At 41.7% G+C, this 24,191-nt stretch overlaps 1 protein-coding gene across 2 annotated transcripts in view; it reads left to right on the top strand.

Moving 5' to 3' along the window:
* The window catches only part of Prim2 (DNA primase subunit 2), a 205,486-nt gene extending 181,951 nt beyond the window's left edge, over positions 1-23,535 (top strand). For both annotated transcript variants that reach the window (XM_028775407.1, XM_028775408.1), the window contains exons 13-14: positions 13,916-13,984; positions 22,977-23,535. In XM_028775407.1, the coding sequence (XP_028631240.1) occupies positions 13,916-13,984; positions 22,977-23,195 (288 nt within the window). In that variant the 3' untranslated portion in view covers positions 23,196-23,535. The remainder of the gene's footprint in view (positions 1-13,915; positions 13,985-22,976) is intronic.
* The last annotated feature ends 656 nt before the right edge of the window (positions 23,536-24,191 follow it).

Genomic DNA, 24,191 nt, shown 5'->3' with positions numbered 1-24,191 from the left:
TGAAGCTGAAGTCAGCTCTTCTGACGCTGGGGAAAAGCCAGGACAGAATCCTGGCTCCTACTGTCAGGCTAAGAGGGAGCGGGACTAAGAAAGTCAGACCAGAAGCAGGAGCAGAGGGAATGTATTAGTCAGGGTTCTCTAAAGTAGCAGAACTCATAGAATGAATCTCTCTATATATAGGAGGGAGATTTATTAGAATCACGTACAGGCTATGGTATAGCTAATCCAACAATGGCTGGCTACAAACAGAAATCCCAAGAATTGAGTAGTTGCTTTGTCCACGAGGCTCAATGTCTCAGCTGGTCTTCAGTATAGACTGGAATCTGAAGAAGTAGGCTGTAATGTCAGTGAAGGAATGGACTTGCCAGCTAGGAGAGAGCAAGCAGGCCCAGAGCACAAGCTTCCTTTTTCCTTGACCTTATACATACTTCTAGCAGAAGGTGTGGCTCAGGTTAGTGGTGGGGTTTCCCAGCTCAGAAGATCTGGATTAAAGGTGTGTCTTCCCAGGAGTCTAGTATGGCTGTCCTCTGAGAGAATCCACCATACAACTGACTCATACAGAAGTAGACACCCACAGCCAAATATTGGATGGATCTTGGGGTGTGGAAGAATAGGAAAAAGGATTGCAGCCCCTAGGGGAATAGGAACTCTACTGGAAGACCAGCGGAGTCAACGAACTTAGTTAGGCCTCCTTGCACATATGTAGCAGATGTGCAGCATGGTTTTCATGTGTGTCCCAAACAACTGTAGCAGGGGCTATCCCAAAAGCTATTGCCTGTACATGGAACATGTTCTTCTAGCTGGGCTGCCTTATCTGGTCTGACCTCAGTGGGAAGGATGCACTTAGCCTCCAAGAGACTTCATATGCCAGGGTGGGGAGAGGGAGAGAAGGATTGTGGGAGGGGTTAACTGGGGGGGGGGCAGTGAGCAGGAAAACAAAAGGTGTGTCTTCTTATCTCAAAGAACTGGACTAGAAGTTCTGTTTCAAATTAAGCAAAAACTCCTCACACGTTCTCCCCATTGTTGGGTTTTAGTTAATTGTAGATGTAGTCAAGTTGATAACCAAGAATAACCGACTCAGGGAGGAAATATAATCTGCAAAGAGGGTGAGTTTTACAAAACACGCTGTAGAGAAGAGCTTTTTAAAGACAGTTGAGTAGAGGCTTTTTTAAAGTAGTAGCTGCGTGTGCTGAATGGGTTATTCATTATCTCATCGGTATTGGTGAGGGGTCAATATAATGGTGGGAACCAAAAGTGAGAACTTCCTTATTTAAAAGAATAAAAGTGAACGTGGGTGACTCAGAAAACAGTCTAATAAAAGTTGTCAGGTCAAGCATCTAAGCTTTAAAAGTAAAGAAGGGGCTGTGTCCCACCCACCCTGCAATCATCCCAGGTCCCTTCTGCACTGCTTTCAGCTACCCTAACCATCCAGGAACTTAAGTTAGACACCAAGAAACAACTCAGTGACATTGAGGAGAGAGAGCTTGAGGAGGAAACTGCCAGAGTGATGCCCAGGAAGCTGAGCACACAAGCACAGGGCCAAGGGGACAATGAAGGCAAGCTGGGCGTGAGAACGGGATTCAGTCAGGAGATAGAGACAGTCAAGGGGACACGAAGACGGAACTGAAAAGCCCAATAACCCAACTAGAAAACTCTAAAGGAAAGCCTTACATGTACACTATATGAAGCAGAAGATAGAATATCAGATCTCAAAGATAAAGTAGAGACTCTAAGCCAAACAATCAAGGCATATGAAAAAAATTACAACACAGGAAAGGGACACACAGGCAGCATGGAACATCATGGAAAAATACAAGCCCTAGAATTGTAGGTGGAGCCAAGGGATAGGAATCCCGAGTCAGAAGAAAACTTTCCCAAAATAAAGAAATACACACCCACCCAGATACAAGAAACTCAGAGAACACCAAACCTGTTAGAATGAAATTAGACCGATATCTATCACATTCTACACAAACTAACTCCAGATAGATCAAAGACCCAATTAATACATATATGTCTCTATGTATATATCCTATATACTATATATTACATATAGGATTATTTATATTACATATGTTTTTTTCATAAAATTTCATAAAATTGTTTTCATATACAGTTAGTCATTTGAGCCTTGTAACTCGTGTATCCATTACATTCACAAGTTTGTTGAACCACCACCTTGTCAAGTTTCCAATCTTTACATCATCTCAAAAGAAAACCAAGATTCATGAGTCAGCCTTCAGGACTTGGCAAGCAGCAGTCTACTGTCTTCCGAGAAGCTCTCCCAGAATCTTCTCGCCTGCTTTCCTCAGACGAGATCCCTGGACATGAGTCACAAAGCTTCAACTTAGTGTCCTTTAAAAAAATTTTTTTTCCCCCTATGGCTAGAGGAAGTATCTGTTCATGTATTTTGCTCACTTTTCTGTTGGTTTGTTCTTTTCTTGGTGAGTGTAATAATTCTCTCGGTAGATAAGGCCCTTATCAGATATATGACTTAAAACTGTGCCTTCACTTTCTGTAGATTATTAATTTCTTGATAATGTAATTTGGCGGAAGCAGATTTCAGTGTGAGTGAAGTCCAGTGTGTATTCTTTTGTCTCATGTCCTTGATGTCCTATCTAAAAGTCCATTGGCCAGAATTAAGATCATGAAGACTGACACTAAGATTTTCCTTATCTGCTTTGTAGTTTTGGGTCTTTAATCAGTTTTGAGTTGGTTTTGTGTACAGTGTGATGTTGAGAGTCACTTTGCATTTGTATGCTGATGTTCATTAAAAGGTAGCTTCCTAGTTGGTAGTCTTGCACTTTTGACGAGAATAAACTGTACCTAAAGATGTAGCTTGGGGATGGGACCTCCAAAATAACACAGAGAAAGTTGGATGTAGGTGTATAGGGTATTCTCTGAACTATTAGTCCCATTGTTTGGTCTGTATGTCTGTCTTGATACTAGTACTACAGTTTAGATATCACGGCTTTGTACTGGGTTTTGAACCCAGAAGTGTGAATTCTCCAATTCTGTTTTCAATACTGTCTTGGCTATTGTGAGCCTTTTGTAATCTCCTGTACATTTCTGGATCAGCTCAAGAAGTCTGATGGATGTACTTAGTGTCCTTGGGTAGTACTGATGTCTGAGCATTGCATGCCAGTCCCTAACACAGGACATCTGTCTTTTACTTGGCCACTCACACAAGACATCTCTTCTTACTCGGCCAGTTCGTAACCTGGGACATCTCTCTTCACTCAGCCAGTCTCTCACACAGGACGTCTCTCCTTTACTTGGCCCCTTCAGTTCCTTCCTTGTGTTCCACATTTCTCAGCAAAAATGTTTTTGCACTAAATGTATTCCTGGTTCTTTATAATAAAAATGTTTTTTTTTCTTCCTCTGGACATTCATTACTGATGTTAGAAAGACGACTGGTTTTTATTCATGTGTCTTCCAGCATTGACAGGTAGTTTATTTGTAGTAGGTTTTGATGGATTCTGTAAGGGCAGGTCTTCTGAGAAGAGACACAGTATTCCATCCTTTCCATCTGGATGCCTTGCATTTCTTGTGTAGTTGCCTGCTCTGACTGGAACTTCCAGTGCTGCGCTGACTGCAAGGTAAAGATAGGTGTCTTGATCTTGTTCTTACTGTAGCGAGCTGCCTTGAGTCTTCCCACAGTGTACTAATAACAGTGGGTTTTCATAGCACCCTTCAGTATTCTAAGTAAATCCCTCCCACTCCTAGCTTAAGCGGGAGTTTTTGTTTGAGCCTCTGAAAGACAGTGGACATATCAGGTGCCTTGCAGCATCCACTGAGGTGAATCACAGACTTTTGGTTTTCTTCACTTTAGCAAGGCACTGTATTACATCAGTCAACTTTCATACAGTAGACCACTTAGTGTCAGTACAGTAGCTCTTGTCATGACTTCTCATCCTTTAGCTGTGCTGCTCGATTTGATTGATGAGTATTTTGGTTCTGCTCATACCAGACAGGCACTCTACCATTGAGCGGTAACCACAGCCCACCCTTGCTGGTATTTTATTGGGGATTGTTGTATATAAGGGCTCTCCATCTGTTGTTTTCTCATGATATATTTGTTTAAAGTTTTAATTATCTTTACTGGTAGGTTTTTAAATTTTGATTTGATATTTTGGTTGTTATAGTTTAGTCTGATCTCGGTTTTGACAACTTATATTTCTAAGAATTTCTCAATTTTGTCTACTTTTTTTTTGTTACGAGATTTTGTTTCATTTAACTCTTTGAACATATTTAAGATGAGTCTGTATTGTTCATGTCTGACTGACCAGAGCAGGCTGACTAGCTATTGGATGGATTTCTCCAATCTGGGGTGTATCAAACGGCAGCGTGTTAGAAAAGCAGCTCTTGAAAGGCTTGGGTGTATTGACTCATTTCTCTTGTGTGACTGTCACTCATCAAACCAAGCTTTATGGTGCTATACCTGCTGAGTGGAGCTGTGCAGAGTTGGCTCTCAAGCCACTGGAGTCAGCTCTAATGTGACGTTGGCTGTTGGTGTGTTTAAACACCATCTAAAAATTTGTATGGAAAAGCACAGTAAAGTAGCTTAGTCATATGTTAGGTTAATTCCATGCTAGAAATGATAATACTTGTGACATATTTGTTTTCAGCTACTAAACATAATTTTATCTGTTTCATTCGTGCTTTTTACAAGTGGCCATAGAAAATGTAAAATCCCTGCCATGCCCCGAGCTATGCGATGGTAGGAGAGCCCTGCTCTCGCTGGTGATCTCTGAGCTTTGAGCACTCTGAGACTTTTCATTATCAGAGCAATTAGGTTCTGTCTTCACATTGTATCTTACCTAGTATTTGTTTCTGCATACGCTTGTGTTTGGCTTTATACAACTGACAGTTTTACAAATAAACTACTCATTTACAAGTTCATTGGTAGAAGTCATACTATTTATGAATGGCTTTAATTTCTTTTTCATTTTAGTGTTTCTCAATGGAGAAGGAATATTTGTTTTGGAATTTTGATTCAGCATAACCATTAATTATTTCTAAAGTGGATCTGATTAGTGCTTTCAAGAAACTTAAGTAGTGACGTCAAAGTCACCGAGTGTGGAAAAGTATGTGTTCTTCGTACTTTTTGGAAGGCTAGTGGACCTGTTTTTCACAGTCCAAAAACTTTCAGGCAATTACTGACCCTATTAAATCTAAACTGGTAAGTGCCTTTTAATGAAGAAATCCTTTTATATGGACAGTTTAAAAGGCTTCAAAATAACTGTGCCAGGGTTTCATGGCAGAACTGATAAGTGCTCCAGTAAAATCCCGGGTTCCTTATTTATATGTGTATAAATCTGAACTACGAAAGACCATTGTCGTGTTGTCAGATAAGGAGCACCTGGCGTGGATGATGGCATCCAGTCTCCCTCACTGAGGACGCAGTGTCTGCTGTGGTGCAGGGCCCACTTCTGACTGCACAGCAGCACTGGGGACTGTCTTTAGTGGTGGAGTCCAGAGTGTGTCATTAGTAGATTTCAGTAGTCAGTCACAGAACTGCAGTAGAGAAGAGATGTGATAGTGGGATAATATGTTTATTTTTGTGACAAAATCATCAAGTATTTAATTCGAGTATTAAAATACATTTTCTTTTTTAGAGGCCATACGTATTTATTTTTTTTAAAAAAATATTATTCAAGATAAATAGTTCAAGGAAAAGTCACACATGAAGCTGAATAACATTTGCTTTGGTTGATGAAAACATGCACTATTCTTTTTAAAATAGAAAGTGTATTTTAAAAAATAGTATTTTTATAGTTATATATTTTCTGTGGATTTTTTTATGTTAGAAATTTTGATAGACATAGGACAGTATTTATAGATACAAGTAAAGTGGTATTTGGTACTGTAACATAAATCCAACCTGTCTACTGTAACCATAAATCTGCTTTTCTTAGTTGTTCATGTGACCATTTTTATAGAGTATTTTGCCAAAGTCTCCATCCGTTTTTGGAGAAACAGGCTTTAATAGAAAGTTAACTAGCTGTATTCACAAGGCAAATACTTGAAACTCTTAATCTTCTCAGTGCTGATCCACTTCAGAGCCATGGTGTTCACTATCAGTTTTACAATGCAGTTCCCGTTAGATAATTAATTCTGTCGTCTCTCTGTCTGTCTGTCTGTCTCTCTGTCAGTCTGTCAGTCTGTCTGTCTGTCTGTCTGTCTAAAGTGTTTCTATGTTATACATAATACACATATACATGCATACAATGCATATGCACCTTTGAGTCCCTCCATCCTTGAAGTGGCAAGCTTTAAGTGTTGCTTCTTGTTTCTATTCCACTAGCATACCCACTAGATACAGTTCCTCCTTTTACACGATCTTTACAAACAATCACGAAGTCCGTGTGAGTGTCTTTCACATGTCTGTAGAGATTGTAGGGCACGACGGTTCTGAAGTGTCTGCTTCTTCATCAGAACAAACAGAGAGTATCCAAAGCAGGGCAGTAAATCTGAGTGCACGATGGAGCTGAGGTCCACGCTAGCCCCTGCCGTGCCTCTAAGCAGATGTGTCACCTTCGTCCTCAATCGTCCTTCCTCCAGTTCCTAGTTCATTCATTTGTTGATGTTTACTAAACACAACACACCGACATTAACCTGCACTGAGAAATTCAGTACTTAAAATAACATTTTAAATGGCTTTGTAAGAATTTTTTAGTACCTGTTTTGCTGGAATAAAGAATAATAAATGCTCTGATTAAAAATCAGTGTAATCGAGGTGTCACAGATCCGAAGGAGAGCAGAAGAGAGTCTGCCACATGGGGGATGGTGTTCAAATCAGTGGCAGGGATTGAGGACTCCGAGACAAGAAAACCACATTCACCCAATGTTAGCGAACAGCCATTTGGCTGGCACAATGGCTCAGCAGGCAGAGTTACTTGTCACACAAGTGTGGTGACCTGAGCTTCATTCCAGAATCTGTATAAAATGTAGAATGAGAGACCCAGCTCCACAGTTAGCTGTCCTCTGACCTCCACAGGTACAGTCTGAAGCATATGCTCTTTCCGAAAACCCTTATTTCCAAACTCTTAAATAAGAACTTGGAGATGACTCTGTTCCAGCTGCTGTTGAAGACACGAAGAATATTGTAAGAGGTGACACTAATGAGACCTACCCAACTAATTAAGGTCCTGGCAGGTGCTGGAATGCAGGGGTGGGGTTGGCTTTTAGGAGTAACTCTGGTGACAGTGTGAGTCTGTTGAAAGGGAAGATCAAGGAGCCTGATTGTAAGAGAGAGTGATGGGGCTGAGCAGTAGAGTAAGAGGGAAGTCTTACAGACACTCGAAAGGAAAAGTCTTGATGTGCAACATTATCAAGCAAATGAAAGTGTGTTTTCAAGAGAGAGGCACTTGGCCTTGTTCTCACTGGTGAAGGTCACAGCAGAGGTGCCAGAGCTGGTGCGTGAGAAGCAGGTGCACAGGAATATGTGCAGGCGAATTCCACACTTCGTACCTCTCTCTGCCAAGTTTTCCTTTCAAACGAAGGAAGCAAAGAAGTGGAGTGGAAAGTCTGTGCCGTCTGAGTCTCGAAAAGTCGAGCTTTCCAGGAAGAAGCAAGGTTGTTTTTGGTTCTACACACGATGACCTTGACTCACATAACGAGCCGTGCGTCTATTTGGTGGGTGCGGCATGTGCTGCTGTGTACGTGCCGTGCTCCAGTCACCAGGGCCAAGGGTGGGCAGGTGGCAGCTCTCTACTGCCAAGCAGTCCTTGAGCTTCACTGGCAGGCACTGGAGTAAATGGTGGGAGGAAGCTGCACCTGCGCTCAGAGCTAGACTTGGAACATGTACCGTGCATTGATATTTATGGTTATTTCTCGTCTCGTGTGGCGTTTCCCACCCATGTCGGCGAACATCCTATGTGTGGATCGGCTGGCAAAGCTCCGTCTGAGAGATTGTAGTCATTCAAATCAGAAAGACAGTTACTTCATCTGTCTTCAGAGACATCTTGGTTTTGCCACTTTACTAGGATGCCTTACCAGGTGTGGTACCCACACGTTGAAGGTAGAAGCAGAAGGGCCATGAGCTTGAAGCTAGCCTGGGCTATATAGACTGTGGCAGCAGGTTCAAACCAGAGAAATCTTAGCACCAAGAAGGGAGGTAAAGGCAAAGCCCCATCCCTAACCCAGAAGCCATTTGTTATTGATGCCTGATGAGAGAGGGAAGATGCATGTTCTCCAGTGGAGTCTCTGGATAAATCAGCCACACTCAGGACAGGCCTCACCCTGGAGGACTCAGATAGCTCAAAGCTAACTCTCTGGGGGGGTTGGGTGGATGGATATTTTTTCTTTATTAATTTGTTGTTTGCTTGTTTCTGTTTTTGTGTGTTCAGTGTTTTGTTTTGGGAAGGGATAGGGACAGAGGAAGAAAGCTGAGAGGCACAAGGACCTGAAGTTATGTGGGTGAGGCGAGGACCTCGAGAAGCTGGAGGAAGAGCAGACATGATCAAAATATATTGTAAGAAAGAAATGTAAACAAGAAAGAGTAATGACAAAAGGGAGAAGGGAAAAATAATTCTCTTAGGGAAATAACCAGTAACTTGTCCTGAGGATAAAGTAGAATTAATTTCCTTTACTAAACATAGCAAATACAAACTGATGAACTTTTTTTGTGAAGATGAAAAGCTGAATTATTTCATTTTTTTAAAGTTTAGGATTCTCCTTGGTGGATTTTCTTTGCCTAATAGAGGATAAATGAGAGCTGAGGGGAAAATCAAGGCATATACATGACATAATCGTGTCCTCCTGTGTCACTTAGAGCTAGGCTGCTGTGACAGTGATCTTTCATCAATGTTTTACTCTAAAAATACTGGGATGAAAACCCAAAAGTCTTACTGCCATTTGAGCACTAGTCTTAGATCCTCATGGAAATTTTTCCTTTGGTAATTTTGTTTTCAAGGTTGGTGTGATTGTTGAGCTTGGTTATATTTTTCTGGAGCGTAATTAGAAAATTTGTTGGGCAGGCATAAGAGTTGCTGGCTTATTCCCTTCCAGCTTTCAGGGATCAGCTCTTTGGAATTAGTGTTGTGTGCAAGAGGAAGTAGCATTTTCTAGGGTCTTTGTGATGGAACAGGAAGACTGGAGAATTTTGCCATGGCTGTAGACCTCAGGGCACTCCCTCATTTCTCTGGCTTTCTCACTCCCCCATCCGGTTCCCTCTTCTCACTGTCTGCTTCTTTATGTCCTCCTTAAGTGAGTGCTCACCTTTGTGCAGACTGTTCACTTGGCCCGTTCTGTTTCCGATTGCTACTCTACGCTGATCTCTGCCTACCATCCTCAGAAGTACATGGTCTGCATTTGGTTTCAGTGTTTGCTCGAGCTTAGACTCACTGTGACGAGCACATGAGGAGTCTAGCTTAGTGAAGATAATTTGGCATCTACTAGGAAGGACTGACAGTCCGTGAGATTGGGCTGCTACGACTTTCTAAGTCTTTTTGGCTTCCTTTCTTGCCATATGATAGCTTTCTTCCATTTCATCCTCATTAGACGCCAAACTGATACAACTACACTTATCTTGGGCCTTTACCCTTCAACATGGTGAGCTAATAAACCTATAGTAAATCGGGCACCCACTTTTGAGCATCCTGTTATGGCAGGACAATGTGCACTAATACAGTGTGCACTCATACAGGGAGTATGAGCTCATCTTTTTGTGCTCCTGAGCCTTTATGCTGGAAAAAGAACACTGTTGAGAGGCACTGTGCCGGAGTGTATCATCTGTCTTTCCTAGTTCTTTACCCGTAGGAACACTTTGATTCTGACCCACATTCTGATCCTCAGAGTTTCTTAGGCCTTTCTTAGATTTCTTTTTTTGACATTTTTTTTTCCCTAGAGCTGAGGACCAAACCTTGCGCTTGCTAGGCAAGTGCCCTACCACTGAGCTAAATCTCTAACCCATGGATTTCTTGAACCTATAATTGTGCTTTTTATCACAAACTTAGAGTATTTGGGGCATATCTTGGTTTTCGCTTGCATTTCCGACTTCTTATTTCCTGCCTTGAAGTCCCTCAGCACACTGGCCATTGCATCCGTGCCTGTCTTGCTGACGATGCTAACATATAAGAAACAGCGGCATCATTTAAAAAAAATTACTCATTTTCACCTCCCTTAAGAGAGGTGAAGAGATTGTAAGAGCTACAAGACCAAGAACTCAGCTGAGAAGCTGTGTCTTCTCTACAGGACAGGGATGCTGTCCTCACTCCACCTCAACAACATGAGTTACCTAAGCAAGATCTGAACACATACACACACACACACAAACTCCTCTTCAGGAAATGAACAGCAGCTGACATGCCAACATTGATGGAGATCTCACAAGGCACCACCACTAGATGGAGAGCTACAGTCACTTAATGGCTGCCAAGAGAGGGAGAATCCGTCTCCCCATGGATGAGCCCCTTAACCTGTTTACCCAATACCAAGTGTCATCCCTAGACTCATATACATACAAGCAGCAGTAAGCGGACTAAACACTGTATTGATAAGGTTATGTGCATGTACATATAACAGTCATGATTAAACGGAAGAGCAGTGCAGATAACACGTGACCATGGAGGGAGACAGTGGGAGACAGGAGCAGGGTAGGATATTAAGGGACAGACGATGATCAGAAGATGTTATGTGCGTCTACCAAGTGTCGTAGTGAAGTTTGTACAATTAATAGATGAGGATGGGAAGGCTGTGTATGTGCCTTGTGTCCGTTGTTGAAGAGTTCTTAGAGACAAATTGTTTTTGAAAACCTACTTCATTATGTTAAGAAAAGCGTTTGAGCAGGGTGGTTTTGAGTGATGTATAGTGTTCTGTTGTGAAGCCTCAGGACCCATTCTGCTTGGGGATTTCTGTGTGAAGTACCTGCCTCTTAGAAACTCCTAAAATCAGCCATAGGCCTAAAATAAGCAATAGGCCTGTCATACATGTATACTAACACCAAGTCTTGGGTCTCTGTGGAAACATTGAAACAGATGGCTATAAGCTATTGTAAACAGGCAGCTTTTGTGGAAATTTACCAGCCTGAGTAGTCATAGACCTTGTAAATAGGTAGCCTTGACAGACAATACCAACTTAGATAAGGACAAGCGAGTCATAGGCAGAGTCATAGTGACCTGTCCCCTGAACCTACACCCAGCCAATACCCTGTTCTGAAAGATATCTGTATTCCCCCTGAACACCCATGCTCCAGTATCATCCCCTTCCCCACATCCTGCCTTTTTGTGTTTATAACCCCTGTGTGAATAAGTAAAAATTACGATTTGAAAAAAAAAAATTTAAAAAAGGAAAAAGAAACTGTGTCTGCCTGTTAGGAAATGCTTCAATCCCAAGTGTGAGCACTTCTCACCACTGCCTCTGTTCTCATCCTGATGGGATCCACCAGCCGGACCCAGAGTCTGGAGAAATGCCCTCTGTCCCTAGACTGTCCTTTACAGTTAGGAGTCCGGATTGGAGAAAGTCAGTTCACTTGAGCCCTGAGAGATCGCCTGTCAGCCTGCCTCTCTGCAGTATAGATCATAATCTGGACTCTTAATCATTGTGTTCTTAGGTGGCCGTACATTTTTCTCTTTAATTTTGAAAGCCTATAAGTTGTTTGTGTAGTCCTCTATGGAAAACTAGATTAAGCCAGACATAACTTCTTAATTCTTGTCAAAATTGATCCTGTCCCTAATGAGAGCTCCAGGCGACTCTGTTTTAATAGGATGCATTTCTTGTCTGAAATAAAAATAGCATCTGACAGTGTTCCCTAATTGCCTCAGAGTACTCCGTCTCTTGGAGTTCTCCCCGGTTCACTTTTTCCTCCACACGTTTGTTTTTAAACTTCCTCTGCCTCCTCTCCTTTATTCTAAATTTGTCAGTTTTTCTTGCCTTAAAACAAACAGTAACAACAACAAAAGCCCAATATTGTCTTTGCTTTCATCAGACCTTTAAGGTTAAACAAATCTTTTGTTCATCTCAGATATGCTGTGCTGTGATTAGGAAAGGTTCTTTTAAAATAGATGGGTGAGTGATTTCAAACCTAAATATTTTTGTTACAGAAGAGTCTCTTTTTGTAAGGTGGGTGATGGTAGAGATAGCCCTGTTCATAATCTGAATTTAACTAAAAACAAATAAACAACAACAATTACAGCAAAACCCTGGAATTTTCGATTAGGTCTGCATTTCACACATTCTGTCTTATTTTTCACTTTAATTTTTTTACATGTGAATAACCACCCATGCTGGGTAGCTTTAACTGACAGACATAAGCTCGACTTGCATGGGTGCACCAGTCTTTGTTTTAATTGTACATGAAAAGAATCAGAAATATACCGCATGGTTCAGTCTTATCTCGGAATTAATTTAATCTTCAGGTAATGTATGGCATCACATCTTAAATTTGCATTTGAAGTCTTTGAAATGACAGTTCAAATGTGTTAGTCTGCTGTTACGTTATCTGTAATGAATTGCAGGTTCATCGTTACATAGCTTTAGTGACTGTGGAAAAGCATTGGGATGTAAGCTCAGAGTGTTGGTATTACTTACAAAATTTATGACTTTATTTTTTTATTTATTGTCATTCATTTTTAATTAATTTATTTATTTTTCATTTTTCTCTAATTAAGGAAAAACATGTCATAGAGGTAGACAGAATCCTGGGTTCTGTGACAGGTTGACATTTACACAAATTTTTCAGAAGAATGTTAATTGAAGGTGATATAAAATTTGGGTATAAGACAGTCAGAAGAAAACAGTCCTTTAACAAAGTCTTGCTGGTGCGTGATGCCCCTTTTACAATTGTGATTTTCTTGGGTTCTGTCAAAAACTATAAAGCAATATTCTGTGGTAGGAAGACTAGGACTTCTAGGCTGTGTTCATTTCCTTTGTGGCGGGAAAGTTAGCCTTTTGAAAGCGGGTACAAATTAACCTTTCTCCAGAGTTCTGTTTCCCATCATCTCTTTTTGAGGTTATCTCTTAATTCCAGCATTTTTCTGTGCTTGCTAAATGGCTCAGATATATATTTAGCTTGCTAAAATATATGTTTATTTGGGAGTGTCAAAGGACCATGAAACTTCACACCATTACACTCTGCTGATGAGGACAGGCACTTACACCATCCTAAAGAGATTGTGTGAAGTAGGATTGGAAGGCAAATTGTGTTTACAAAAGACAGGATGAGCTGGGCAGTGGTGGCACACGCCTTTAATCCTAGCACTTGGGAGGCAGAGGCAGGCGGATTTCTGAGTTTGAGGCCAGCCTGGGCTACACAGAGAAACCCTGTCTCAAAAAACCAAAAAAAAAAAAAGACAGGATGGTGTTCCTAAGAGATGCTCAGAATAGGCTCGTCACTCTCGAGTCCTGCTGAGCTTTTTCTAGCTGTAACTTCATTACAGAATAGACAGCCTGGAGGTAAGCTGTTGCCTCTCTAGGCTGGCCTAGAGCGGTTTAGTTCAGTTTTCCTCTAGGATTTACAGCAGTGTTAGTGCTGTGTCTGTATAAACATGGGATGTGAAAATAAGTCTGAAGAGTGTGTTTGATTGCTTCATGGCTCCATTATAGGATTACTGCATTCAGAGAGACAGCATTTTTTAAAAAAAGATCTTGCACTATGATATGCTGACAGTAAACATCAAAGTCAAAACACCAGGTTCTCATCTTGTTGTCAAAGCAATGTTATTAAAAGCCACGGGCCGCAGGTCAGACAGCTCACTGGCTATCACTTGCCATCTGTGTTTTAATGCTGAGCTGCACCACTCCTGGATAATCTCAGCATCGTTGCACTGTCCGGGCTGCAGGAGCACAGTACACTACGTGATCTATTTATTGAGTTTCCTCTTTGGAATGGAGATTATGAGAAGGCCAACAACTGTGGCCGCAGTGGCTTGGAAGAAACTTAACTTGTGTTTCTTTCCTTCCTCATTCGTTTTAGATTTTGGATTTGGTAAAGGGGAGTCATTATCAAGTAGCCTGTCAGAAGTACTTCGAGATGACGCATAATGTAAGTAAATTGTTTACCTTTATAGATTGGTTGTATGTGGCTTGTTGCTTTGTGTTTTGTTGGGTGCTTTTATAATGGCTTGGTGTTAAGTAGCTTACAAAGTCTGTGAAAGGGCCAAACAACCAAGATGGAACATACAAAACTAGACATATTATGAGGAAGATGCATCATAAGAGGACCGGCCACACTGTAGCTGTACCCACCGCTCCATGTCTACGTTCAAGGTTGATAAGGTTTTTTGTGAAGAGGCAGATTAGAAAACTTTTAGGCTTTATGATGTCTGTCAACAACTAATCAACTGTGCCACAACATTGCAGTAGCTATCATAGGAAATAATGTAGTCATAGCTGTGAACTTGGAGAACTTTGTCCTTAACAGCAGTTCTTAGTCTGTGGGTCATGACCCCTTTAGGATTGAATGACCCTTTCACAGGGGTCACCTAAGACCATTGAAATACACAGATGTTTATGATTTGTAACAGTAGCAAAATTACAGTTATGAACTAGCAATGAAAGTAATTTTATGGTTGAGGGTCACCACAGCATGAGAAACTGTATTAACAGGTCGCATCATTCAGGAGGTCAAGAGCCACTGGTCTGTAAAGAGGGTCAGAGTTGACTCATGGGTCTCAGTTTGCCAATTCTTCAACACTATTAGATCTGGAACCATAGCTATACCTGTCCAGAAGAACCAGCGGCACTTTTCATCTTCTACAAAGGAAGTCTGACATATTTGTGACGGCTGCTTGATAATAGTCTAGTGTGCTTCCCAGGGCTCTTATGTTTGTATGCAGAACCATTGTTTACATATGATTGCATGTAACATGTAAACAGTTGCATGTAACTGCAACAGAGTCAAGAAATGGGATGATGATTGTGCCTGCCTCCTTACCACTGAAGTCCTGATGGGTAATTTAGATGAGCACTGAGTGCTTCCAGCTGACACAGGGGGCTTGAAATGTGGAAAGCAAGAACCACAGGCTCGAGAGGTCTGCAAGGACAGGATAAATAACCCACAAAGGTGAAGCTGGCTGCCATTAGGAGAAAAGTGGTACACTAGAGGATGTGTGGCCTGCTGCAGGCATTCATGTGGACATTCAGAGCTCTATGCAAACCAACAGAAAACATCTCTAGCACAAATCCAGCCCACTAAGCCGTCACTCACAGCCACTAATTTGGATGTGGATTCTGAACCCGGAACACACATCTAAGAGTCCGCTTTGGAGGTCCGCGCACCTCCTGAAATAGTTTGTCACTGAGTCCTTGTGTGCGCTGCTGTGGAGTGTGATATTCTGAGACTCCCCAGAAAGGCACGGCATTTGTTGAACTCATTATCAGCTACTGTGCTAAATTTTATTATCATATTTTCTATTAAGTTGTCAAAGATTTTTAAAAATTCTGCCTTCTTTAATTGCTGAATTTCCTTATAAACGTTCATAGGAAAATTGTCTTATCAATAATTAAAATGATAAATAATATGAGCCTATCTTTGTGGAACCCTTAATTCATATCAGGCGTGTCACTAAGTTCTTTGAGCCCTACAGCCAGGCACTATTGTAACACATTAATGAGCACAGCAGAGAGAAGCTGAGCAGCCTGGGGAAGTTCTTGTTGGACTGGAACATGGATTTGAACCTGGGCTGTCTAAGTCAGTAAAGGTCTAATAGCCAAACCATGTTCTGTATCTGCTCCTAGAGTTGAAAGAAATCTTGAGGTGATTCTAGACAGGAAAATACTAAACAGTGAGGCACTTTCAAGGTTAGCAGATCTAACTCATAAACTATGGCTTATGTATGTGATTCCAAGTGGCTCACTCAACCTGTCTCCACTGACCAAAGGAACATCTAGAGCTAGAAATGGGCCCACCACAAATCCTGTCTTCTAAAACACAGCTTATTTTTATAAAATTTGAAATATTTGTCATAAAAAAATTGTAAGCAACAACAAAGTTTCTTTACCTTGATCATGGCAGGACCCATATAGCATCCTATGTCTGGGCTTCTCAGCACCAGCCTTGAATGTCCTGCTCCCTGAGCACCTGTGTGGCAGTTTCTGGGAGGAAGGAAACAAACATGTATTCATGAAAACCAACAACAGACCAATGTGTAGATACCACCAGAAGTCCAACCTGGTGAGCCAGTGAGTTTTATTGGGTTACATAGGAATATGGGTGACGGTTACTTACAAGAGCAACATCAGCAAAGCCCACCCCAGCATGAGTAAAGGAAACCTGGAGCCCACTGTACAACCTGCAGGCAGCTCGGCAGATATGAGTGTCCTTCCAAGGTGACACATTTGGTCTCAGACTTTTCTAGCTTCCTTGGCTGGTCTTGACTTTCTCTGGGCAGCTTAGCTTACCTCTTCCAGAAATTTTGGCTTCTCTGAGAGTCTCTGAGCAGTGCTAATAGCTTATATGTGCTTAGAGAGGAAGAAGACCCAGTGAATCTAGTCATTTTCAGGGATTTCCTGAAGCTTATTGAATCGTTTACTTCGTGGGTTTAAGAAGCTTCCCTGCAGGGTGAGAGATTTCATCTCTTTTAACCTGTGTGTTTCAAGGAGCTTTCCCTTAGAACATTCCAGCTGCACCCTTCCCCACACACAGACATTTTATAGCACCTTTGTCTCACAGGCTCCCCTCCCAAATGGAATATTTCAATCTCAGAGGAGACTGCTACACATTAGGACCCAGTGTCTTGCTTTGCTTGCTTAGCTTGAGACTTAATTTCATATATGCTCTCAATCGTTTGTGAACCTTTTAAGTAAAAAGCTTCCAAACTTTCAAAATTTGAGATCTTCTCTCTCATCTTTAATTTTTAAAAATAAAGATTGAGGCATACTAAATTATCTTCCCTTTTCTGTTTTGTTTTGTTTAATATAGCTCAGACTGGCGTCAGTTACTATGTAGCCCCAGCATGAACTTGAGTTCCTCATCCCCCTGTCTCTGCCTTCTGAGTCTGGGGATAATAAACAAGCACTGTACAAAGTGAGTCACACCCCAGCTTGCTGAGTTCTTAAACATGCTCTTGTGGTATCCAGTGTAACTAGGGCTACAATTGCCTGTTTGAAAATCTGTCTTAGCTTGCTGAAGATGTGCATGGAAATCCTTTCAGATCCAGAAATAGTGTAGCTTAGACTGTGTGTAAACCAATGAAAGAAGGTTGTTTGTATTCTCTAGATCTATTACTATAGATTTTTAAATGCAGATACCTTCATTTATTATTGTTAGAGTGTAAAAATAGAATCTATTTTTATTACTCACTTCCTGCCATCCCATCTTCCTCCCCTGTAAACCTCTGGGTTCATTTTCCCCAGGTCTCTGTGATGAAATTCACTTTTAAGAGCAAGTTTTGAAAATGAACTCGTTAATTGATACCATTTGCTGCAGCCCTGTGAGAGCTCCATATGGCTCTGTGGTAACACCAGCTGCCTCATTACAAGCTGTCATCGCAAAACTTCTTGATTAAAACCCGGATATCCCATAGGTAAACAGCATTTGCTCCATTTGTCCCTTCTGCAGTTGCCAGAGCAGACATCCGAGACCTAAGGTCGTCATGTGGAATATGTTGACTCCTCCAGTGGCTGTCAAAAGCTGACCTAATGAAAGCTGTCTGCTTGGTGGTTTCGGGTTTTGGTTTTGTATTTCATGCGCAGTGGTGTTTTGCCTGCATGCATGTTTGTGTGAAGGTCTCTGAAACTGGAGTTGTGGACAGTTGTGAGGTGCCATGTGGTTGCTGGGAATTGAACCCAGGTTCTCTGGAAGAGCAGCCGGAGCTCTTAACCACTGAGCCGTCTCTGCAGCCCCGAGGAGTGGTGTTCAAGACAGTTGCATGTTGCTGCCCTGTATCGTTTGCATTCTTGTAAGCTTTGTAAGTAGAAACGCCAAGCCTTATATAGGTTAATTTCTGAGTCTTAACTGAAAATGGCTTCTTTAGAAATTGATCCCTTTGAATATTGACTGGAGGCTTAGTTTCCAAATACTAGAGCATAACTTCTTCCCCATCGTATAAATTGCTACAGAAGTCTTGTGAAAGCCTATCACATTTTCTTAAAGCCACACCACCATCTCGTGTTTAGAACCCCGTCATAGCTTCCTAAATCATTCCTCAGAATCTACACGTGCCTCGTGCCATTTCTTCCTTCTTCATACAGCAGGGAATGATATTTACAATAGTGGAATTTAATTATTTCATTAACCTGCTTTAAAGACCTCTCTGTGGATTTCAATTTCTCAAAAGATGAAATTTATAATGGGTTTTATAAAACATTGTCCCGGTTCTGACCAGTTCTGTGGACCTTCCAGGTTAGTAAGATACATGCTTTATATCTGAAATCCCGTCCCCCAAAGACCCATGTCCAGCTCATGGTACCAAAGGGGACAGTAGAGCCTTTAGGAGATGGAATCCAGTAGAAGGAAGCTAGGTCATGGAGATCATGCCCTGGAAGACATTGGGATGTTGGTTTTTGCTCTACCATCCATTTTATGATCTACTGCCTCCGCACAGGCAGCCATGGACAATTGACCATGTACAGAAATCCCAGAACTCTGAGCCTGAATTACCTTTCCCCCTTTACAGATTGTTTATCTTGACTATTTTATCACAGCAACACAAGGTGTGTAATGATGAAAAGGCACCACAGTGTTTCTATCTCCCAATACCATGTGCAAACATAATTCAGAATCATCTACAAAGAAACCATCACTGACAGTAGAGCCAGTGAGGAAGGGGAGGCAGAAGCAGCAGGGGATTAGGAAGTACGATGGTGATGTGTTTCCACATCATGGTACTTAGGTTCCCAAGCATGGAGGGAGTCAGACAGAGTTGTAGATTTTGGTGAGTAATAAAGAAAATAGCAATTGTGAAATGAGGAATTCAGATAATGTCCTTTTCCACAAGTTGACTTTAAAGAGAGCTTACTATCATTGTTTGGCCTGGTTTCTATTTGTCCCCTTTCCCTAAACAAGCAAACCGAGTTTATTTTTCTGAGCAAGACAAAAGAAGACTACATGGACCCATATTCTTCAACACAAAAGGGAGACAGGGCTCACCCACAAATGCCGTTCAGTCAGAAGAACGTTCAGCACACTAACAAGCAGCTTCCAGACCACAAGTCTAGCAAAATGAGTTAGGGTCCTGTGTGCCTGAGAGAGAAAGCCAGAAACACCACACAGACCATGACGGCAGCTGGTCTCAAGGCCCTGGCCCTGGTGCAAATGGTTAGTAAAGGTATTAAAATGGAAATTCATAAAAGTGCTTAAATATATTTTAAAGTTAAGACATTTCTTCCCTTTATTAACCCTTTGATGTAAAAAGCAAGGAACTGTTGAGTATAGCCTTGTGGTTAGATTCAGTTCCATTTCTCTCTCATACCTGTAATAGGCAATTGACAGTTTCTAGTTTGGGTTTCTTTAAAGTGGGAAGAAAAGGCATCACAATGACTTCTTTCTTCTGGGAACTCCAGCACATTTTAATCGATGGTTTATCTTTCTTGACTCTTAAAACACATGACTTGGATTCCCAAGAACCACAACTCTTTTAAACTTTATATTCCACTGGTTTCCCCCATAACAACCCAATGTCATAGCACCATTATCACACCCATTTCACAGATGAGAAAGTGAGGCTCAGAAAGCTTACCGTGTCTTATCTTGCTCACCATGAATTCTGAGACCTCAGTTTAGTTTCATTATTCTCCTTATATTACTATTTTGCCAGGTATTAGATTTTTTTTTGACTTGTAAAAACAATCTTTAAAGGGTCTGGAGAGACAGGTCAATGGTTAAGAGCGTTCTGGTGGTTCTTGGGTTTGGTCTCCAGCACAACTGTCTGTAACTCCAGTTCTGGGAGATCTAGGATCCTTTTCTGGGGTAACTTACATACATGCAAGCAAAACACGTATGCACGTACATAAAAAGAAATAAAGCTTTAAAAAATATTTAAAAGCCAATTTATTTGACTTTTCATAAAGTCTTTTAATATGGTCAGAAAAGTAGTCAAAAGGCCTCCATTTTATGTGTTTTGTTAAGTTCTGTTTACTTCCGTCTGTATGTGGTACTGTGTGTATAGTAGCATATTTTCCATGTGTTGTGTGTTGAGCACACACACCCCCCCCCATTCTTACCCTCTTATTAGACCTTTGGTTCCCTCCAACAGTTTCATGTTTCCTTTCATACCATAAACACATACACGATTTTAATGTGCATGTAAAGTCTGGGGACCACACACAAGGGACAAGAGGATATTTGTCTCTCGCAGACTGCCATACTGTGATTACTAGGATTAACTCCAGTCTCCACTTTGCCACAAATGACATAACTTCATTCATGATGCACACACATATCCCATTGTGTGTGTGTACCATGTTTTCTTTTATCCATTCCTTGGTTGCTGGACACTAGGTTGGTTCATAACTTACTTTTTGTGACTAGGGTTACAGTAATGAGTGGTGCACAGATATTTTTACAATATACTGACCTTGGTAAATACCCATGAGTGGTGTAGCTGGAGATGCATTTTCATTCATATAAATCCAGTTACTAGCTTGATAACTGGGTAAGCTATTTCCTGTCTGTAGGCATTAGTTTGCCAGTCTATACATTGAGGGGGTTCAATTTAAAGGAACCATAGTGTCTTCCTGGTCTCTTGTTCGTAAAATGTGACACCTGCTGATTGAAATGTTTGAACTTCTTATGAAACATATCAGGTCCTTCAGGAACTGGACAAAATCAGATATAATAAAGAAGTTCATAAATTATGCCACTGTTAATAAAAATTATAAATTTATAAATTATAAATGTATTGTTAATAAAAATTATAAATTTATCATAGAGTATCAAGGAAACACTTAGAAGTTAAGCAGCCTCCTCATTAAAAAGATAAAGATTGTTCTCTTGATGATCTGGGTAAAATATATATGTGTGTGTGTGTTAAAACTATATATAACAACCGTGTTTTAGTTAACAGACACACACACGCACACACACACACACACACACACACGTTAACTAGTTGCTAAAGAAGTCTGGAGCTTCTCACCAGGAAGCCCCCTTTTTTTGGCCATCCTACAAAGGGTTCATTTTGAGACACAGCAGGCCCTTTTCTCCTTCCCATTCCAGGTGAATCCACCAGATATTATTTGTAGATCTGATCACACACCCCTCTCCTCCTTAGGGACTCTTACAGTTCCAACTCCCTTACACCTAGAGAGTTATGTCTAGACAGACTCTGACTTTCCCGGAGTCTTTCTACCCTTGTTTCTTCTCTCTTGTGTGCCTTCCCAGGCCATCCCCTCATCACCCTGCTCGGCTTCTGCAGCCTCTGTACCACTGGCCTGCCTCTCCAGGCTTTTACCCTTTCCATTTAGCCAGCCCCAGCTCACACAGCCTTGCCCACAGAACCTTCTCTGACGCATCTCGCCAGAGTGATAGGCATCTGTCTGTGGCCCTACAATTTCCATTTCTGAAAACGACTTTTTAGCTTAGGAAGACAAGGCTGTGGGTTTCCTGAGCTTTAATTTTAGTCAAAGGCATTCTCGTGTTCTAAGAACCTACTGCTTGTAACACAGCCATGTATATATAAGCCATGTATATGACTGACTGCTCTGGGCTCAACTCAGTAAATTTTCATTAGATACCTGTTATGTACAAGTGAGCTCAAGACAAAGAGTGAGGTGTTAAAAGCCGGAACATGGGGCCACAAACCTGTAGTCTCAGCTACTCAGAAGCCTGAAGCAGGAGAATTACAAATTCAAGGCCAGCCAGGCTCACATAGCCAAAGACATGGATACAGACACTCTCTTTACCAAATAAGTAAATAAATGGTAGGATAAATAAGGCATAGCATAGTGGTTTCTGATCTAAAAATATCAAATGAAGATACCACATTTTTCAAACCAAGCAAAGCTCAGGCCTAGTGGTATCTGTTGTCACCTGTAACTGCAGACAGAAGAAGGTCACGGTTCATGTTAGGTTGTGTGTTGCACAGAAGCAGCAGTCCAACCCATTAACTGAGCTGAAGAAAGTGACTCAAGGGTCACATTTTTAAGTAAAAGTTCCCAAGGTATTATACCACACACTGAACATAAAGGACTTCTCAGTTTTCAGGAATGGCTATTGTATATGTTTACAGTACTTTCACCATGGCTCAAGGACAATCATACCAGTAATCTTTGTCCTTGGTCGTGTAGTCTTGGGCAAGGTCCTCAACCCCTCTTTCTCAGTTATGTTACCTAAGAACTCTGAAAACCATTGACACCTTAGCTGAGTGCATGGAGCAGAATGTGGTTATGATACCTGGCACACAGTGGGTGGGCATGCATGCACACAATGGGTCAGCAGTAAGAACTTTTATTTTATTGGTAAATTTTAGGATCACAATCAGAATAGCACCATTTGCTCCTCCATTCTTTGTGCTTACTAAAGGCATAGAGTAATGAGAAATACGAGCTAATCCTCAAAGTTCAGTGGTACATAAACTCCTAGGTTCCCACTAAGTTTAAAGAGAAGATTTTCTACACCAGGATGGATTACAGGATTCCCCTTTTCATTATACCAAACGAGACTGTAACATGGAGACTTGCCCAGGTTTGTTTCCCAAGCTCTAGTACTGCTGTTCAGGGGCTGGAGCTCAAGTCATACCTGTGCTGGGAAAAGGACCCCACCACTGAGCTGCACTTCCAGCCAGCCCTGTAGAGTATTCATCAACAGACATTGGGATTGAGGGCACATAGGATGCAGAGCGCTGAGTAGTTGTCCACAGCGGTGCAGCTCGGTTACTCTGAGCGGAGGAGGGAAGCAGTGTGTGTGTGTGGTGTGTTTGAGCAGTTTTGTGTCGTCTACTCTGTAGATAGTGGCTAGGAGTCAGAGCCAGCATGGACTGAGCTGGGTGTGTACAGGATCTTCAGCTGAGGCTGTGAGTGGGGTGAGGACAGCACTGAAAGCTTTGTTTCTAGCTCTGCTGTGTGCTCATATGATAAAAATCTGCTTCCTTCGGCAGGTGGATGATTGTGGCTTTTCTTTGAATCATCCGAATCAGTTCTTTTTTGAGAGTCAGCGGATCCTAACTGGTGGCAAAGATACCAAGAAGGAAGCCGGCCAGCCAGAAGCGCCTCAGCACAAACCCAGTGCCCAGAAGACCATGGATGCTGCGTCTGCTCTGGCTTCCCTAAACTCCTCCCTGGAGATGGAGCTGGAGGGGCTGGAAGACTACTTTTAGTAAATGATGCGGCCACTGTAGTGACTCCCAGTGAATGCATTCCTGTTTGAAAGGATTGCCTTTGTAAGCCTTCTCCTCCCACCCACTCATGCACACACACTTACTGCGAAAGCAGGCTTGCTTCCGCCTTATTTTTGACAGAATGAAAAAGGAAGAGTTCTATCGAAAGCTGTCATTGAATATTTTGTTTTGAATCCTGTTCCAGAAAATTTAAAACAGTACTCAGGGACTACAATCCTCAAGCAGCAGTACAGCTAAAACTAACTTTTACAGTTTTGCATAATTTTGGCCAAGTCCTCTTTTGGATTGTTTGTGCTAATAAACAACATATATACGACTATATCTGTGTAACTAGGAGTCTTATTTCACAGTGGATCAGGCATTATTTGTTTATTTGAAGTACTCATCACTGTCGTTCGCTGTGGGGGACAGAGGGAGCCCTGAGTGAGTGTGTACTGTTGGCATGGGTGTGGCCTTGCTAGAGCACCAAGGCCTGAGGCTCATGGGAGTGGCAAAGCTGTGCTCTTGTCTCAGTGGGAATGCTGACACTGTGTGTAGAACAAACCAACCAATAGAGTAAAGCAACCAGCCACAGCTCCCTCCTCCCGGTGCCTGCAGCTTGGCACTGCTACCCCTCGGAGACGGCCTACTGAGATTAGCTCAGCTGCCTCCTCACTGCAGATGTAAAAAAAAACACACACACACACACCAAATGTCTGGTTGCTGCTGCAGTTGGTCACTCTGTCAGAGCAAGCACGGCCTACGCAGTCCCCTGTCTTCTGCATGTGTGTCTGTGTCCTTTCTTCATTGCATCCTTGTCCCTGTCTAATGAGATTAGACACTTTTCCTTTTTTTTTTTTTTTTGTGGCCTGTTTGTTGTTCATTACCAGCAAGGAGAATTTCTGTTCCCTGAGTGGCAGCAGACTCCTTGAAATGACCAGTGACTTGAGAGGCCGATACTGTAGCTGTTTGTTTAAGGGACAGGCTGTTAAGTGA

This window comes from Grammomys surdaster, unplaced genomic scaffold (genome assembly GCF_004785775.1).
Source record: "Grammomys surdaster isolate TR1022 unplaced genomic scaffold, NIH_TR_1.0 255, whole genome shotgun sequence".
Lineage (NCBI taxonomy): Eukaryota > Metazoa > Chordata > Mammalia > Rodentia > Muridae > Grammomys > Grammomys surdaster.
Note: the sequence above shows the minus strand (reverse complement) of the source record. Positions and strands in the feature narration are given on the sequence as shown.